Source organism: Mycetomoellerius zeteki, unplaced genomic scaffold (genome assembly GCF_001594055.1).
Source record: "Mycetomoellerius zeteki isolate Tzet28-1 unplaced genomic scaffold, Tzet1.0 scaffold321, whole genome shotgun sequence".
NCBI classification, from domain to species: Eukaryota; Metazoa; Arthropoda; class Insecta; order Hymenoptera; family Formicidae; genus Mycetomoellerius; species Mycetomoellerius zeteki.
Window position 1 is genome coordinate 49,445 of NW_017257307.1, and position 19,657 is coordinate 69,101.

Genomic DNA, 19,657 nt, shown 5'->3' on the forward strand with positions numbered 1-19,657 from the left:
ACATGATCAGAAATACACGAAAATTAAATATATAAAATATATTAATATGTAAAGAATGTATATATGTATACTTACACTTTAAATATTTTCTCTCATTTTCTAGCTGATATTACATAGGATGTATCATTACAAAAATCTCATAAAATTGCAAAAATTATTTACTTATTTACTCATATTAACTAAAATTGTAAACTTCGTAGCTATTCAGTAAAATAAATTGTATTTTACTGAAAATGTTCTTGATGAAATATTTTTTAACTGAATTTTTTTTCTAGTGAGATTTTATCTATAGAATATTCAATTATCTTATTTCTTTTTGCTGCTGGAACATAACTGCTTGAATATTAGTACATTGACCTCGAGATCTTGATCATTTAGTACGGCGCGTTATGTCACACACATGATTCCCACGATGAATTCTCAATGTAATAATTTTCAATTGCATGTTAGAGTTTAACGTTCCTAGATACCTAACTTTAATGCGAGTCACGTAACCGGATTTCAGTCCATACTGAGCTAAAATTCCTGTTTTATAACTTCATTAATTTGTCAGAACTTTCTGACTCAGTTAGACGAAGTTACGTTGTTAAAACGCCCTTTTTGCAGTGTGACTTTTTACAGGCTAGCGAGTTAAAATCTCTGTCATGCAGCTCCATTAAATTATTATAACAGTAATAATTCCGTTATCGCGAAGCGCAATATTTTATTCTCAAAGTAAACCTTTCGCGCCGTATCGATCTCGCTTGTGAGTAAAGCCCGTTACAGTAGCAAGCACGGCAGAAGGTCGAAGTTCAAGTGGCCCGACACATTCCTGATCGAGTCCTCTGGCCGCCGTGAAACTCCGGAATCTATCGCTGAATCGAAGGCGCGAGAAGCCAGGAGACAAAATGCCACTCAAGTCAAGCGGCCGTCGAGCTCAACGCCGGAAGGGGAGGATGATGATATTGCTGATCCAGATGCGGATGTCGAAACAGAGCATCGATTCATAGAGAATGACACCGGAAGTGATCAGGATATCTCTGATGACGAGGATTTTGAGGACTCGATGATCGATGAGACGAGTGAGTTTAAATAGAAAAATTTTATTCTACTTCTATTTTCTTTTTTTTAACAGAACCGTATATGATTCTTTGACAAATTGTATTTTTTCGTCATTTAAAAAATACTGAAGTAATTTTGTCTAAAAAAAATACATGAGAGTTATTTCATATTTTATTCTATATATTTCGCGATAATAATAAGATACGTCACCTAAAATGTTTATAATTATATTCATGGATAACATACATATTCACAATCGTGTTTCCTTAATGTCAATTTTCACACTCTAGATGGAATCAAACATAAACAGTTTCTTGTATTTAAAAATACACACAATTGGTTATAATTGGCTGCGTTCAGCAGAGAAAGCAGCTTTGCAACTGTTGTAAAATTCTTCAATTGGTTCTTGTTTTTGGTTCCTTACAGATCTAAATGTATAAACCAATCGTATTGAAGAATTTTACAACAGTTGCAAAATTGCTTTTTCTGTTGAACGCAGCCATTGAAAACAGAATTCAGTCATTTTCTATCAAATCTCTTGTGGTAAAAACCTTCTTTTTGGTTCAATCCAATTTTTGGAAAGTGGAGATGCTCCATCACAATAAATAATAGCAAACATAAATTGTCGCCAGGTAAAGAAAATAATTAGTCGATGAATTTCTTCATTTTTCAATAAAACAGAATATGACAAAAAACCAACAATTAAAAATCAAAATCAGATTATATTAATGTATATTACAATAAAAGGGAATGCACGAGAGTTATTTCATATTTTATTCTAACATATTTTGCGATAATAATAAGATATGTCATATGTCTCAAAAAGTATGTTTATATGTTTATATGGATAACATACATACTCAACAGTCGTGTTTTCCTAATGTCAATTTTTACACTCTAGATAGAGTTAGACATAAATAAAAAGTTTATTGTATTTAAAAATTATGTACAATTGATAATATATATACAATCAAATCATAATCATAATTGTAAATTGATAAAAACGTATAGAAAGAGATTGCATTTTTATTTTTTATTTAATGTATATTAAATGTAAATTAATTTTACTACTATCTCTCATTTTAATTATTAACGGCAATTCTTTGGATACATTTTTCGCGCGGTGTGTGATTATTTTGACAAAACGCTTTTACGTAATATGAAAATTAGATGTATTCTAATCAAATAAATGACCGAGGCTCTGACGATAAAGTACAAATAGATAATAAATTGAATAATTAATTCATAGGACCATTACATTCGTCGGATTATTGAAATTTACGAGTCAATGAGATTGTTCAAATTCCCATTACATTGCAAATTATATTCCCAATATTAAAATTAGTTAATAGTAGCCCAACGGAAATTATCAATTTTTATCCTCTTATTTAAAATCTTATTTTTATTGTTAGAAAAATTAGATTAAAAATTACCAACTATGCATTATAAAACGACTATTGTAAAATGACTGTAGGAATCGTCAAGACAGAGCCCGCGACATTAATCTCACGAAAACTCGGATAGATAGATCCGTTGGTTCGACGACAAGAGCAGATGCTTTGGGTGTACACAACACAGCGTTACATTATAAAACCTACCGTTACGCCAGATGCTGTGCATCGCGTATTACGCGTACACACGCGGAGGAACAAGTTCTTTCCCTGGTATGCATTAGCATAAATACCCGGTCCTTCGGGATCGAGACGGGACGCATCCTTCTTCCTGTTATCCTCCTCTCGAGATTATCGGGAGAGGGTTTTGTCGCGAGGGTATTTTTGGCGATAAACGTGGTGCCAGTAAAAGCAAAACGTACATACGAACATTATCGATGATGATGTTTCTTCAAACGCACAGGAAATCTCGCGATCTCGTGTGGTATTATAAAATCGTATTATAGAATCAAGAACTACTTGGGATGGATTCTTTTTTTTTTAAAGGGAGATTTCCACGTAAGGAAATATACGACATTCGAGTTCTAATTCCCATTTCTACCAATATAGATTAATTTTAATCTCGGTTTAATTTATCTTTTTCTAGTTCTAATATTTCTACCAACGTAGATTAACTTTAATCTCGGTTTAACTCACTTTCTATTTGTCTGTAGTTTTAAGAATTAGAAAAAGATAAAAAGTAAATTAAACTGAGATTAAAGTTAATCTACATTGATAGAAATGGACATAAGTCTGCTTGATCCCAACAGTTCTTTTTTTTTGCTCGCTAGAATCCGCAGTGATATTATCGAGTATTCTTCCTTGTCGTTGAACATCAAGCTTCGAGGAATTAAGCCGAAGTTCTGTTGGTCCGTAATGCTGTGTTGCGTTATGTTTGACTTCATGATGTCTGTTTGCATATGAATATGAAGTCGTCACGTCGATCCCTCTATGGCTCTATTTTCTAGATACTATAAACCACTTCGCATCCGCTTTCATTAGAAATCAGTGATTTCATCCTATATGATCACTTTAGTTTCCTCGTTGAAGCGATATAACAGTTACAGATAATATAAATATTAATCTTTTATCTGTATACAAATATTTGAACGTTACCATATCACAGATACCTAGCATTCCTACGGAAACTTTAGAAATTTTCCATCCGGCAACTTTTTATTTACGTTTTTAGTAGCCTGGAATGTGTTTGCATCCATATACACAGAAAGTTAACAAAACCACGTACAATAAACGAAAACTTGAAAAAATTTTTGAGAAAATAGTCTCGTCGAGATCTTTCTAAAAGTAATTCCCATTTTTCAATTTTACAAACATCTTATAAATACGGATTCGTATATCAAGGAATCTGATGAATGAAATTAATCTGAAAGAGATTTTTCATTGCTGCATCATGCATTTGTGTCTCAGGCTCAGATCCACATCTCGACAATAGGGTGCATCCGATGCACGCGCCCTTTGCGACAAAGCACGAGCGTCTCGCAGCGGAGTGCTCGCGACCAGAAGTGCAGACCGATTGTCTCCCCGGACAGAAGTGGCGATGCGAGAGAGACGGACACCGCTGGCGACGGCACAAGTGCAGATATGCGGCGCCTCCACCGCCGCAAAAGGTTTCCAAGAAGTGCGCTTGCTTCACCCCCAACGGCGTGATCTATACGAGACTCGAGTCCAACGATTACGACGGACAGAGATACGGTTTGACGAAGGACCGCCGGCTTGTGGATCCTTATGACGATACGGGATTCTTCACCAAACGAGGTGATCTAACGTTATTATTGTTTTCATATAATCTATCAAAGAAAAAAATAAAAGCTTCAATAATAAAGATATTCGCTGATAAATTTGAACTTCTTATCCTAACAATTTACATTCTTTTAAATTATTGAAATAATTGTTATGAAATGAATTAAACAAATAATTCAAATAAAAGCTCTAATGAGTAAATCAATAAATCATAATTATACACTTACAACCTGTGTTGGCTCTCAAAAGCTTCTCTTTGTTTTGAAATTAATTAAATTTGAATTAAAACGAATGAAAAATAATTTGATATAGGCAAGCGAGAAATATCGGATGATATCGTATTAGCCGAGGAAAATAATGAAGAGTCTGATAATGACATTGATTTGGATGATAGAGATAGACGCGCGATTGACGAGGAAGATGATGACGATATGATGCAGGAGATTGATATGCTGGCGCGGGAGGTGAACCAAGAATATAAGAAAAATCTTGATAGGTACGAAAGTAATTATTAAATATCGTAGAGTTCGAAAGAGCTTTTTATCGTGAGGTCTCTGTATGACATGCATTTCAGAACCGGCAGTAATACAAGAATTGAGAATTCCGATGAAACTGACGAATTAAACAAATACATTGTCGACTACTTGGATTACGGCTACTCGATAAACGATTTTGATCCCACTTTAGATAAGATTGTTAATGGTCGATTAAACTTGAATGACGTAATAAAAAGGCATCGGAGAGTACGGAGAAACGTGACGAAGAAGGATACTATAGAGCATGTCACGAAGATTATGGAAAGCATTGAAGAAGAACTAGATGACTTGAAGGTAACGTTTGACGAAACGTTGAGTTTATGCTAATATAATTTTATATTACTATAAATATAAGCAATTTATTATTTTAGCAAACTCAAGTTCGTCACTTATCATCCGAAGTAGGAAAATCATTGTCGCCAAAATGTTTGGTTTTACCGGAAGGGGGTGTAAACTGTACCGAAGCCATATATCAAGATCCTAACGAATGGCGAATATCCAGACGGGAGATTGAGCAGCAAATCCGAGAGATGCGAACGCAATTGGAAATGTTGAAAGTAAATTATATAAATATATCTATATATTAATACATTGTTCAATACAATATGATGTATTGTATACGTATATAGTCTTTTAATTAAGTTTTGTGACAACGTCTATGTATTTGCAGGAGATTCGCAGGCACTTAATGATCAAACGACCACAATTTTCGGATAATGAAGAGAAGCTTGCTGACGCAGAAGAAACTCGCAGTTCGCACAAAACCCACCATCATTCTCCGAAGGGACACGCAAGCCGACATCATAAAAAGCACGATAAAATTGCTCATACTACTGCAGATCTTATCACAAACACGACCACGGAGTCTGTTACGAAGATTAATACTACTCCGAGCGATGAAAAACCGTCGACGACAGAAGACAAGCCCGACAAATATAGTTCTATTGAAACTTCTACAACAGAGACTGCAAGTGAAACATCAACGACAATGATTCTAACAACAGTTAAACCGAAGAAACAACCTCGTCGTCAGAAGATTAAGGAGACACCTACGAACAGAACAGAAATCGAAGAGGATAAACCGCAAAGGCGCAGGAAAACGCATCATCGTAAAAACAATACGCTGCTTACGAATAGTGTACACGATGATGTCCCACGCGCGAATACAACGTATGTTACTAGTGATGTGACATTGTCTACGCAAAATCCTACGACTCGCGAGAAACACAATCACAAATTTATGACTGTTCCTGCTACTACGATTACAGAAGCAAGCACTGTGAGGCAAGGAACTCATTATTCAGAAGTATTCAGGAGTAATAACGATTCCAACGAAGATCGTACTACGGAATCGATCGCAGTTACTGAATCTGGATCGACTATAACAATGACGTCGATACATATGACCGAGGTGCCAAAAATTAATCCGGCTATCGACAAAAGTTTCGGTCGACCTCGAAATACATCCATTATATTACCGACTACACCGTCAGTGAAGAGATATCCCAAGGTACAAAAGAACAGGACGACAGGTCTTGGACCAGCGAGGATCGACGTTACTATTCTTGAATCTCCTGATAGAAAACACAAACAAGGTATGAATCTTGATTAATTTTAGTTTCTGTCTTTAAAGATATTTTTCATTATATAATTTTTACTTTAGGTTTAATCAATAACAACGATCGTCTGCCACCGATGCTAAACACTCCCTTAGAAGCACGACATAAATGTTATTGCGAGCCAGATACAAAAAAAGATGAGAAAGAGATCGCTAGGGAAGAAAGACGAAGATTGAAGGAGGAGCGTTTAAAGAAGAAAGAACGAAAACTCAGAAAGAAGGCAAAGCTGGAAAAGGAATGCCTAACGGAAAAAATGAACTGCTTCGAGCATGATAACGATCACTGGCGTACCGCACCTCTGTGGAATGCGGGACCATTTTGCTTTTGCATGAATGCTAATAATAACACGTATTCGTGCATACGTACAATTAACAAGACGCACGATTTCCTTTACTGCGAATTTACTACAGGATTAGTAACATATTATAATTTAAGACTTGGTATGTATGAAAAAAATTTTAAGGAATAATATTTCACGAAAGAATTATTGATATTACTTTCATTTTTTGTCATAGATCCATTTGAACAATGGAATAGAGCGTCATCTTTGACACCAACTGAAAAATCTTATCTGCACGATCAATTGGAACACTTGAAGGGCTGTAAAGGTACATGGGATTGTACAGTCGGTAACGCCAGAGAGGCTATGCCACAACTTCAGCAACACCAACGATATATTTCGAAAAGAAAATATAGTGATGCATTCGGTACGTTTTGTAAAAAATATTTATTTATATGTTAAGTAATAAAAGTCTCATAAATTGTTTTAGCAGAAGATATGTTCGTACCTTCGGCGTTACAAATTATACGCGAAAGCGAACTTGGCAATCTATCTAATAAAAGACGAAAGAAGTTACAAAAGTAGGTGTAGAGGTGTTTCTAAATATTAAAAATAGTTGAATCAAATATGATAATATGAATTTAATATCAATATCATTTTTGTTTTAGCTGGAGTAGGCGTAGTAGAAGCTGGCAAAGTAGCTGGCGACATCAAGATTCAGTGAATCCCCGACGTCATAATTATAGACATCAATACTGATTTATCTTTTCTTTTTTACGCTTCAACAATTTCGTGACAAATTGCCTTAGATATATATTGATTTCGCAATGCATTTAGTAACCTAATTTATTTAGTAATAAATAATGAAGAGACCGAGCTTATATTAGCAGATATTTAAATTAATAACTCAATTTTATTAGATCTTCGTCATCCACATTGTGCATGTTTTCAATACATTTTACGGCGACTGTCAGATTTAATTGTAGAAATGTCATATGCACCGTGTGGAACACATTTATAAATATATAAAATATGTAATTTTTATATGATTTATATACGTTTTATATAATTGGGACTATAAATAATTAAAGACGTAGTTAGGTAATTTTGTTCTATTTCGCAAATGTTTTTTGATAATTTATTCATTTTTTAAAGAAAATGTTTAGTGAGAAAATAATTATATTGTACAAGTAACTTGTCTAATTATAGCTTGAAATTTTTAAGATATACGTCATGAGTAATCACATTTGTTTAAAAATTAATAAATTGAATTTGACAATATTATTATTTTCCTCACTGTTAACACGTCGATATTAATCAATGTCAATATACATTTTCTTATTACACAAGAAGTATTTATTAGAGTATCATTACTGAAATCAGCTGTGTAATAGAAGACTGAACACACAACGAAAAGAATAACTTTATCTTCCCTTGCCAATTACAACCTTTCTGTAATGTATTATTTGTGTAACAATTAGAAATGTTTATCAAATGCTGCCATTTTTTTTAACTCTCCTATTGCCTTTATATGACAAAATGTATACATATCCTTACGTAATGCACTGCCAAAATTTATAAGCATCGATATTCTTGGTATATCATAATATTGATTCTAAAGCAAGAATAGATGATCTAAGCTCTAAGCTTTAGTTGAATTTTTACGATTATTCAAAAACATAAAATTATTGTAATTACAAAATTTTTATTTGGGACTTTGACTCTTTTAATCTAACTATAAGTATCATATTTGTCCTCATATTGTTTTAGCACAGCGATTTTAGTATAGCAAAATGATTATTAGTAACTCATAATATATATTGAGGAAAAGTAGAATGCTGGTATATAATACAACTAGAAAGAAATAAAGATAAATTCATACATATTCTAACATATACAGTCTTCATACGGCTATATAATTGTTTTGCTAATTATTTTTATATGTTATACGAATTTTTTGCTGATATTGCAATAGTTTACAAATTCAAATTGTTTATTTTAGATATATAAGAATTTTTAAATGTATGTAATAACATCTTTCAATCAGCATTCTACCTTTCCTATCTTCTTTGCATTATATCCTAAACAGTTATTTACATTTATTTTTATTAGAAAAGAAATATAACAAAAGAAAACAATGTATTTAAGTCTAGAATTTAGAAAAACAAACATTTTGTCTCTGCGGTATTATTTTCTTTATATAGGAAACACATTATAAATTAAAAAACGTTATTTAGTTACCAAAAATACATGTGTATGTATATAGATAATGAGAAGTAGTAAATAATTTATGCATTTAATTGAAATTGTAGAATATATATTAAAATTTGTGAAAAAAATTTGATATATTTTTTTGAATTTTTTATGTATTAAATTCTGTAATAAAATGTTACTTTTCAGGAAAATGATATATTTAATTCAAATACTGTAGGAGGGGGGAGTTCCTGCAATGTTTTTTTACTAATTTACACAGAAACTATCAATCATTCATGAAAATTAAATATCGATAGGATCATCTAATTCACTATAAGTTTCAAAGATGTTAGCAATATCATTATGATCTTTGTTTGATTTATCGCTATCTTGCAAATTGCATTTATCTTCGATTCTATAATTATAACTTGTAGAACATATCTTCTCCGTTCTATCAACAATATTTTCACTTACAAAATTAAGATCATCTACAATACTTTCAGAATCACATAAATCATTATTTGTAGCATTACATAGAGAGTTCTCATTTGTTATCATATTTTCAGTCTCATGAATACTATCAGGTGAATTTTGTGCATCAGATAGACATTCTTTCTTCGGTGAGTCCAGATATTTTGCCCATTCACTTTCAACAGGTTTATCAACGTTTAATTCTTGAACAGTGTTGGTAGCGTTACAATCATCATTGCTGTTCTCTTGCTGAAGATATAAGGAAAATGATGTGTCATTTGTTTTCAAATAATTCAAATGTTGAACATGAAGACGACAATCTTTGCCAGATCCTTGGAAATATACCTAGAAATAAAACCAATGTGATTTAATATTTAATCACATTGAGAATAAAAATTATAACAAATTGTATTATTTGTTATCCCTAATGAATCTTGAAACATGTACCTACTTTCCGTATGGATTGCTTTGCATTACACAACTTGCACTGCCACTTGCGTGCTTTTTTCACTATATGTACCTATAAAAGTAAAACGAAAGAAATGAAATAGGTTATAACAAACGCTACTATTAATGATATCCAATTTAAGCTTACTTGGTACATTTTGCAAGAATAACAATGTAAAACATTCATATCTTGTGGCATTTCTGAAAATATGTCGTAATTCGAAAACTGAGGAAACTACACAGAGAGCTTCAAATTTAAGTAAGACTATAACCGCCACTCAGGAAATCAGATCTGTTCTCTATAGCTGAATTGGTGTAGGTACACTCGTAGTACTGAAATGAAATAGATATATATTTGAAGTTTGGCGAAAGAGAGATAAGGCCTGTTCTTTTTGGCTGAACTTTTGCACCAGTTCATCTTTCTTCCTTTTCTCTCCGGAAGGAAAGAAGAGGAAGCAAGATGAACCAGTACAAAAAGAATAGGCCTATATAAAATTTTAGTGCACTTCAGTGTAGTGACGCACGCGCGCGCGCGAAAGAACAGGCTAATTTAAAATAATAAATAGGATGGAACGGGATACACGCGAATATGTTCTAAAAGTAAAAATCAATTCTTACTTTATTTTTTTTATATATTATTTTATAAAGTACATATTGAATTAATAATATATTTTATATGTGAGATGTATTATAATACACGTTAAAAAAAATATGACATTTAACAAAATCTGGACATTTAACTATACACAGATATGCTACTAATATTGATGTTCCATATAATTTACTTCAATTCTATTGTACAATTTGGCAGAGCTTCTGTAAGCTCTTTCCTGAGTGAAGCTTTATCTTCCAAGTATGGTATATCAGTAATCTTTAGAGTCTTCAGATTTCTGTAAAAAATAAAAAGAACTCAATATTTGAACTATATACTTTTACAATTTAACAAACATTGAAAATAATATTTTTTTAATATAAATATATGCAGTATAGTAATATAAAATGCTTACTTGAGATTTTTCAAACTGCGCACTCCTTGATCGGTTATACTCTTACAATCTTTGATTTCAAGAATAGTTAGGGTATCCTTCACTGCTGACAATAATGGTAAGGCGGTGTTATATAAATAACGACAACGTATAAGTTTTATCTCGTCGATATACCTGCAACCAACTGAATTTCTATAAATATTACTCTTTATAAATATTACCTATCTAATGACATGACGATATATTTAAGAATTCATTTGATTAGTATATTTAGGCCCAGTTCCACAACTCAGTTAATTCTTAACCGAGGTTCAATTTGTTTCTCATCTCTTTCCAATTCTAGAATTAGAAAAAGACAATGAATAAGTTGAACCTCGGTTAAGAGTTAACTGTGAGTTGTGGAACTGGGCCTTACTGTTCCTGATGAAAAATTTAAATTAATATCTAATTCCAAATTATGTCATATTAATTATATTGCTATTAAACTATTATCAAAGAATTCTCAGTTAAAACGTCTCATTGTCAAGTAATATTGTTAATTTATTATGTATACACATGCATGTTTAATATGACACTAACCCAAGTATGGAAATCCTATATGTGTTATTCCAGAGTCTGTACCATCTATTGCTTGAATATAACCTCGATTTTCATCCGATTGTAATTTATTGTAATCTTTTAAGTGTTCCGAGAAACCTTTCCATCTGACACTGGCACCATTCTTTAAGAGCCACTCAGCACATGCACCATCTGGGCCAATCGACTTAATTCTTTCATAGTCAACCCTCAAAATAATTATTACCTTAAAAGTTGTATATTAGCAAATAATCTAACAATTAATATAATAATGAATTTTGTCGGATACCTGTTAAATATTATGGTTAACCAATAGAAAAATTCTCTGTTAGGCACTTTTCGATAATGATTCGAAATAGTTAATAGTCCGTTTAATGTCTGTAATACATAATATTTATATAATATAACAAAAATAATTACATAATAAATAAATAAGTTCCTACATTTTATATATTATATTATCTTATTATTATAGAAATAAAAAACATGATTCGAGTTATGCATCTTCCAATATGTTATTATATCACATATTGTTTATTTTATATTATACATATATAAAATAAAAAAACAAAATGTGATATAACAAAAATAAGAGAGTTAATCATTATTATATTGATAAATACAAAATGTAATAGTATATCATACGCGTGGCATCATTATGCCTTCAATTATTCTAATCAACTGTACAAGTTGACAACACGCCTGTAAGCACTAGAAGATAAAATTTATTGTGAACAATTGTCAATCAAATTGTTTCCTCGTACCGGATATATGTACTACCAGAGTTAACCAGAGAGAAACCTGAAAGAAGAACGTAGGGTCTTTTTCCTGTAACCGCAAATTGCTGCCGCGCATTACTGCCCTCTGAAGAAGTGGATGTAAACTACACAACAATATCCATTTCTTTTTGCGGTGCTCCTGATGGAAATAAATCATTGAAATCGCTGAAATAACTAAAATCTATCAAATTAATATTCAGATTTCCCTCTGCCTGTATTCACAGTTTTGTGTCTGCTTGTATTCAGATCTTATATTTAAGATCGTCTTAAGTACAGTCTTAAGATGCCATGAACCAATCAGAAAGCCGTATTAGTATCTTGGGACTTAAGATGGCCTTAAAATAAGAACAGACTATGAATACCGGCCTTAATGCCTATTGCATTAAGGTCCTCTTTTTCTCAGCAAACACCTATATTATTTTGGATTTTATTCCGGTTATGATATATATATATATATATATATACACACACTGTTGGCTTTTATTTTGTGGTATGTGTCCACAAAATATATGCGTAACATTGGATTAGAAAAATATTAATTAAAAATTGAAATAATTTAATTAAGTCTAAAAAATATAATAAAGTTAAAAAGTGTTAACTATTAAGAAAAAACGCAACGAAGAAGAATAAAATGCACTGAGCTCTTTGATTATCATTTACTTTAAATGATAAACATTTATGTGATGCTTTTTACATTTCTAATGTCTTTCTTTATAGGTTTAAATTATACCGAATTTAATTATTTAGTATTATTTTTAGAGAATATATTGTTATATATTTAATATATAATTATCTTTTGTCATAGATGGAACAGAACCATTGCAAATAATGTAAATAGCATGGAACAAGATTAAAGGACGTATTATGCGCCGGAAATATCGTGGTTACGTTGTTGAACTTGAACATTTAATGCACACAGAGGCGCCAGTGAACGAGTTCCGATTTAAAACATGGGTACGTCAGACTTTCAAGCTTTCTGAGTTCATTTTGTGTGCTGTGTGTGTGTGTGTGTGCACAGATGTTATATCTTTTAGGACCGATTGTTCCATCTTTTGATAAAATTTACCTGTTAGATCTGGCAATCTGCACACGTGATTAGATAATCTTGCTACTTACCTAACAGATAAACTTTACCAAGAAGTTGGAACAGTCGGCCCTTAAATTAGTAAAATTGGTGTGAGTTATAGCTTACAGTTAGATATTGGAGGGAAAAAGAGAAAAGATGAAAAATACAAAGAATATAGTAATCCATGCATTTTGAAATGCAGGGACAAAATTTTTTATTGAACATTTTATTTTGTAGTAAGTTTGATACATATTAAGTATTTGTATGTATAATACAGCAGGGTGGCTACTAGGATTATGTTGAAAGTAAACCATTATACTTTCCTCCTCTATTTTGACAATCATTTGTTTTAATATTTTTAATATAATTATAATGGCCACCTTATTTTAATGATTGCCGTTATCAACAATTAAAATATCTTCATGCTATTCACAATCAGATGCTAATTTTTTCAAATCTTCTTCGATGAAACGATAACAATGCCATTGTTCCTTTGATGTCAGATCACTGGCACCATACATTTTGTAAAATTCTTGCGCTGGGTTCCACTTAAGAACCACAAAGTCTAGTTTATGACAGTCAGTCTCAACTGCTTCCTACGAATATTTTATAATTAGGCATGTATCCCATACTCTACTCTAACTGAACGTATACCTTTGCAACAGCTTTTAGAAGTTTGCTGCCAACATGTTTTCCTCGAAAGTCTGGTGTCACATAGATATCTTCCAGATACATAGATTTTCCGCACCATGTGGAATAAGTATAATAAGACAAAGTATATCCAATGATCTTTTCATCAGATGTTGCTACGTTACAAAAATATAAAGGTTGCCCTTCGAAGCCATCTCTTTCTAAGGCTAAAAATTTTTCATCATAAGATATTATTTTAAAGATATTTCATAACATAATAAAATATATAACTGTCATAATATATAAAAGTATGTAAATCTCACTTTTATAATCAATTTCTGGTCCATTGGGCATTTTTTCATAATCAGCCAATTCCTGCAAAATAATATGTTTTATGTTGCCCAACGTTTTCATCGGTTATATCAGCAAAACTTACCTGTATGAGCGTTCTGATGGCTTCACAATCTTCACGTCTAGCTTTTCGTACGATTATTTCGGACATTATCAAAAATGAATAAATAAATTCCGACGTCAAATATCACGATAAATGTTTGAACATATGTACAAATGGAAGAAACCAAACCTAATGATTATAATTTCTTGAACGATAACTATCTATGATAACTGATCCAATCATGATCCAATCTAACAGATACATGCATATAGTATATAATGTAATGATTGATATTTATGTGTGTATATATAAGGTCGGAATCAGACTACGCATTGAAGATTGAGATTGAAGATTGAAAGATTGAAATTTGACCAATCAAAACAATAGGAGCTAAAAATCTTTTGTCCTCAAATTTTAATTTTCAATCTCAATTTTTAATGCGTAGCCTGATTCCGGCCTAAGTGTACAACATATATGCATATACATGATCTATACGTAGCTTCGTCAAATGTGGACTGATATTAATTGCTATAGTTTCTGCATTTGAAACAATATTCGGAGAAGATTGGAAAGAGACATATTTTTTAGTACTTCTCGAAGTGTCCGCATGTCTACATTGCGCATGTCAGTTAAACGTATAATGCGTTAATATTGTTGTAAAAATGTTAAATGATATATCGGCTGCGTTCAGCAGACTCAACAGTTTTGCAACCGTTTTATGATTATCTGCTGAGATAGGACCATTCTTCTAGATCTAAAAGTATGATCCAATTAGCGCGAAGGAAACTTCCAACAGTTGCAAAACAAACGTTCTGCTGAACGCAGCCATCGTAACAAAGAAGGAAATAAAATTCTTTTTAAAAATGTAAAGTGCAGGTAATTAAAAAAAAATATACAAAATAAAATGAAACAGTCAATGTATATATAATATTATGTCAAGCATGCGCGAAACGTATTTCCAATTTCTCTTGAAGAGAGACGGACACGGTAATTCTTGTTATATCTATAAAGTCTATGGATAAGATAAGATAAGATAAAATTGGATAAATCGATCGGAAAGTAGAAATATTAAAAGAGCACAATTGGAAATCAATTTGAAAAAAATTATATACGTTACGATGGAATATATCAAATATCGCAAAAAATATCGCATAAAATAATATTAATGTATTACTTATTTAATACAATATGTATTACTTAAGATTAAAGAAATAATTTTTTAATCTCATTTTATAATACAACACAAATTATACGAGAAATTTTTTATTGAGCTTTCAATTTTGAAATCATAAAATAATAGTAAAAATAGAGAAAGCACGGCATAGTAATTATGCATAGTAATTATTATTGCACCGCAAATTACTATGCATGGCATAGTAATTTTTTTGCGGTGCAAAATTTTTTGAAAATATATTTATTTAAAAATCAATTTCGTGTATTCAATAGTTTTTATTTTTATTAATATTTTGTTATTAATTTAAAATAGCCATTGCAATAATTATTGTTAAATTTTTATTTTGAAGTGTATTTGATACAAATTAAATATTTGTATATATAATATAATCATTGCCGCTGTTAATTAATTATAATACATTTATGCTATTCACAATCAGATGCCAATTTTTTCAAATTTTCTTTAAAAAGACGGTAACGATGCCATGGTTCCTTAGATGTCAGATCAATGGCACCATGTTTTTTGTAAAATTCTTGCGCTGGGTTCCATTCAAGAACCACAAAGTCTAGTTTATGACAATCATTCTCAATTGCTTCCTACGAATATTTCGTAATCAGGTATATATCGCATACGCAGTTCTAACTGAATATACCTTCGCGACAGCTTTTAGAAGCTTGCTGCCAACATGTTTCCCTCGAAAATCCGGTGTCACATAAATATCTTCCAGACACATACCTTTTCCACACCATGTGGAATAAGTGTAATGAGAGACTGCGTATCCAATGACCTTTTCATCACATGTTGCCACGTTACACAAATATAAAGGTTGCCCATCGAAACCATCTCTTTCGAAGGCTAAAAAATTTTTATCATAAAATATTGTTTTAGAGACATTTCATAATATAATATGAAAACACACGTATTGTGAGTATTGCAAAGGGAAAGTGGTACCGGAAACCAGGTTCGCTGGTGATGTCGGAATTATACGCGAACAATCACGAGGAGTCAGAAGGTGTTGAAAAGAATAGAGAATTAGAGCGATGTACAATAAGATATGCTACTGAGCTTTATTCGAGATCAACTGAGCTGGTCGTTAAGCGATAGGTACATACACACATCGCGAGATATCCTTCGCTTCGCGAGCACAAAGGAAAGGTTGCGAATGTATACATCGTATGACACGAAGTAAACAGCTGATCGGTAGAAAAACTGTCATGAATCCTGACAGCGTCGGTACCGGTAACAAGCGCGGTTTTAACAGAATAATTGTCGACGGAGATAATCGTTGAAAGCAAATCGATAACGAGCACACACATTTAATAATATGAGTTTGAATATAAAATGCCGATGTAAAAGAATTCGCGTAATGATCATTCACTGAGTTTAATCTAAACAACACGAATCTCACTTTTATAATCCATTTGTGGTCTATCGGACAGCTTTTCATAGTCTATCAATTCCTGCAAAATGATATTTTTTATGCATAAAAGTTGTTCAATATTTTCATCGGTTATAAAAAAAAATACCTGTGCAAGTTTTTGGATGGCTTTACAATCTTCACGCCTAGCTCTTTGTACGATTATTTCAGACATTGTCAATAGCGAGTACAGATTTCGGTTTTAAATATCGCAAATAAATGTGAATATTTGAAAAATATTGAAAATGTTCCGTACAGATGGAAGAAAGTAAACCTAATAATTATAGTCTCGAATGGTCTGTGAAATCTGAGGCAATCTAACAGGTATTATGTAATAAGTATAATACGCGCGCATGATATGATGTACACGTGTTATACTTATATATCTACATATTATATATCAAAAACGTTCAAAATCATACACCTTAGCATTTTAAATCTTTCTTATTTTATATTTTTACAGTTTCACTTTTTTCCCTCATTATTAACGACAATAACGAATGACTTGCACTTTTATGATTTCATAATAATTTAGTAATTTTATCTTTAGTAAAGATAAAATACTTATATCAGTCTACTTAATACCAATTCTCTTCATTTCGCTAAAATCACTATAGTTTATAATTTGTGAAAGAATTTACAATAAAATTTTCTGCCCCTATGTTCGTTGATATATCAATCCATACAGCACCAAACTTCTAAAAACGTTCATAGTTTATAATTTGTGAAAGAATTTACAATAAAATTTTCTGCCCCTATGTTCGTTGATATATCAATCCATACAGCACCAAACTTCTAAAAACGTTCATAGAACATTTTAAGAATGTATAAATATTCTTAGAACGTTCATATATGTTTTATTAATGTCGTATGCTATCTGGGAATTGATATGTTTAACCTTTTGACGCCATTCAATAGTATTATTTTTATCGATGCTAATGCAGGAATACATAAATATCGTTCGACTTACAGAAATTAGTTTAAAAGTTTCGAAAACCGCCTATTGTAAAGTAGAAAAACTTCTATTACTTTTTTTTATTGTCTTTAAAATTTTTAAACTGCGTATTTAGAAAAAGATATTTCAGGAAAGATATTAGAGGATTTTTGTATGAAAAAAGTTATCGTGTGCCGCAAAGAATGTATCCATTATTTGCTCGTTTGCTTAAAAAATGTACTGATAATAAATAATATAATCATGTATATTAAATAAGATTTGAGGTAAGTGGACACATACTATGCAACGCCATATTTATTTAAATTGCTTAAAAAAACATTTATTATGTAACTCACGTTGCGCTTTTACTTACATATATAATCGTTACAAAAAAATTTATAAACATGCGTATCTTTATTATACAATATCTACTTCGTATGATTCTTAAATTATAATATGCATTTATTCTCCTTCGAGAAACATTTTAAATGTTTATTAAAAAATTTTAGGCATCCCTCTAAATAAAAAGTAAATATTTATATAAGTGACTTTGTGCTTCTCAACTAGATAACAGAAACGTTTCCTCGCAATGCTGCTTCAAAATTTTAACATATTTTTATATCAACGACGAAATAAGTGTATCAACTTAGTAAAAAGTTTTTGTATTAGAACAGATACGAAGGATTTTTTCTTATTGGACACTGTAATATTATACAATTTTAAAAAATTTGACTTGATACTATTTTAATTACGATACTTCTGTGAATATTTTTGCGCACTATGACATTTTCAAATAAGAAATTTATTAGTTTGACATCTTATAATACACGCTATATCATTGCTTGGACTTAATATCAGATTAATAACGACAGGATGCAATTGACCAGTTTACACCAGAAGTCTGTACCTTTTTATCTTTTTATATATTAATTGAACCGTTTATAATTTAAATATGTATATTCTCGTGTAATATTGAAGATGACCCGATCGGGCTCGAAACGACATTTGTTATTTTTTATTTGTTTTAGTTCTTAATAATTATATTATATCTTTTATTTACATATTTACATGTTGTCTTTTGGTTCGTAGCCCTTATTAACACGTCTATTTTTAATTTATATTAATTGAATCATATTACACGATGGATTTATATAAGAATTTGCGACCATTTCATTAAAAAGAAACTTGTGCATTAACAATTTAATGTATATAAAAGTATACTTGCAATTCAATGATCAATTAAACAATAAACAATAATAAAACATTAATAATGTTGCTGGAAATACATATATAAAACTCATTCGCTATGATCTTTAGTTTCTTTCATTTGTTTAATCAATGTTGAAAATGTATCCAAACTTTTGGCCTACCCTGTATATCACAAAATGATAATGTAGTTACCGACAGTTCGTGTCTTTCTCTCTACTTATCTCCGGATATTCATCGAATTCGTCCGCATCGGTTTCCAGAAGGTTCCTCTACGGCGCTGCGTTCCCGCATTATCCGATGACTACCAATCTTGAATTTTGTGTGTGTGCCGGCTGTTTCAAGCATCAAAACAAACTCGAGGAACTGTGATTACCATCACTTTGGACCGATATTAAATAATCAGCTGATATTTAAATAACCAGCACGATATGAGTCGCAGGAAAAGAGCAAAGGTTCCTATTTTTCACATTTTTCCCATTAAGATTCGTCTAGATTCTAGAGATGTCTTAACATTTGTGGTTAAGTGCATCAATCAATTTTAAGATAAATCGTCGTACACACTGGCTTATATTTTATCTTTCATGTGATAATAATTGAGAGGAATGTTTTTTATCTGATGTATTTCATAATTATTCATAGATATGTTGTTTATCATGAGACAGTGTAGGCATTTTGGTTATGTATGGTTTTACTTTTAAACAAACTTATTATTTA

At 31.3% G+C, this 19,657-nt stretch overlaps 5 protein-coding genes across 8 annotated transcripts in view; 2 read left to right on the forward strand and 3 right to left on the reverse strand.

The window, feature by feature from the left end:
• Sulf1 (Extracellular sulfatase Sulf1) overlaps window positions 1–7,735 on the forward strand; it is a 30,550-nt gene extending 22,815 nt beyond the window's left edge. Inside the window, exons 7-16 of one of the 4 annotated variants that reach the window (XM_018451783.1) lie at window positions 766–1,061; window positions 3,900–4,247; window positions 4,545–4,728; window positions 4,807–5,062; window positions 5,140–5,325; window positions 5,439–6,363; window positions 6,432–6,827; window positions 6,903–7,094; window positions 7,158–7,248; window positions 7,336–7,735. In XM_018451783.1, coding sequence (XP_018307285.1) covers window positions 766–1,061; window positions 3,900–4,247; window positions 4,545–4,728; window positions 4,807–5,062; window positions 5,140–5,325; window positions 5,439–6,363; window positions 6,432–6,827; window positions 6,903–7,094; window positions 7,158–7,248; window positions 7,336–7,426 — 2,965 coding nt within the window. In that variant the 3' untranslated portion in view covers window positions 7,427–7,735. The remainder of the gene's footprint in view (window positions 1–765; window positions 1,062–3,899; window positions 4,248–4,544; window positions 4,729–4,806; window positions 5,063–5,139; window positions 5,326–5,438; window positions 6,364–6,431; window positions 6,828–6,902; window positions 7,095–7,157; window positions 7,249–7,335) is intronic. The other 3 variants (XM_018451784.1, XM_018451785.1, XM_018451787.1) reach the window with 3 other exon arrangements.
• Window positions 7,736–9,107: 1,372 nt separating this feature from the next.
• On the reverse strand, window positions 9,108–10,091 carry LOC108725013 (UPF0544 protein C5orf45). Its single transcript, XM_018451764.1, has 3 exons — window positions 9,927–10,091; window positions 9,783–9,851; window positions 9,108–9,676 (listed from the first exon to the last, which is right to left on the reverse strand). Exons 1-3 carry the CDS (start codon window positions 9,975–9,977, stop codon window positions 9,164–9,166), a joined length of 633 nt encoding a protein of 210 aa, XP_018307266.1. The 5' UTR covers window positions 9,978–10,091; the 3' UTR covers window positions 9,108–9,163.
• Window positions 10,092–10,537: 446 nt separating this feature from the next.
• LOC108725012 (ATP synthase subunit s, mitochondrial) lies at window positions 10,538–12,092 on the reverse strand. The gene is made up of 5 exons (XM_018451763.1): window positions 11,986–12,092; window positions 11,630–11,718; window positions 11,344–11,549; window positions 10,786–10,948; window positions 10,538–10,668 (listed from the first exon to the last, which is right to left on the reverse strand). Exons 1-5 carry the CDS (start codon window positions 11,995–11,997, stop codon window positions 10,560–10,562), a joined length of 579 nt encoding a protein of 192 aa, XP_018307265.1. The 5' UTR covers window positions 11,998–12,092; the 3' UTR covers window positions 10,538–10,559.
• A 1,317-nt stretch (window positions 12,093–13,409) lies between these two features.
• Window positions 13,410–17,131, reverse strand: LOC108725004 (uncharacterized). Its single transcript, XM_018451756.1, has 8 exons — window positions 16,910–17,131; window positions 16,792–16,843; window positions 16,036–16,238; window positions 15,810–15,979; window positions 14,252–14,351; window positions 14,139–14,190; window positions 13,840–14,042; window positions 13,410–13,781 (listed from the first exon to the last, which is right to left on the reverse strand). Exons 1-8 carry the CDS (start codon window positions 16,973–16,975, stop codon window positions 13,611–13,613), a joined length of 1,017 nt encoding a protein of 338 aa, XP_018307258.1. The 5' UTR covers window positions 16,976–17,131; the 3' UTR covers window positions 13,410–13,610.
• A 2,152-nt stretch (window positions 17,132–19,283) lies between these two features.
• Su(var)3-3 (lysine-specific histone demethylase Su(var)3-3) overlaps window positions 19,284–19,657 on the forward strand; it is a 111,468-nt gene continuing 111,094 nt past the window's right edge. The window contains exon 1 of the mRNA XM_018451780.1: window positions 19,284–19,395. Coding sequence (XP_018307282.1) covers window positions 19,372–19,395 — 24 coding nt within the window. The 5' untranslated portion in view covers window positions 19,284–19,371. The remainder of the gene's footprint in view (window positions 19,396–19,657) is intronic.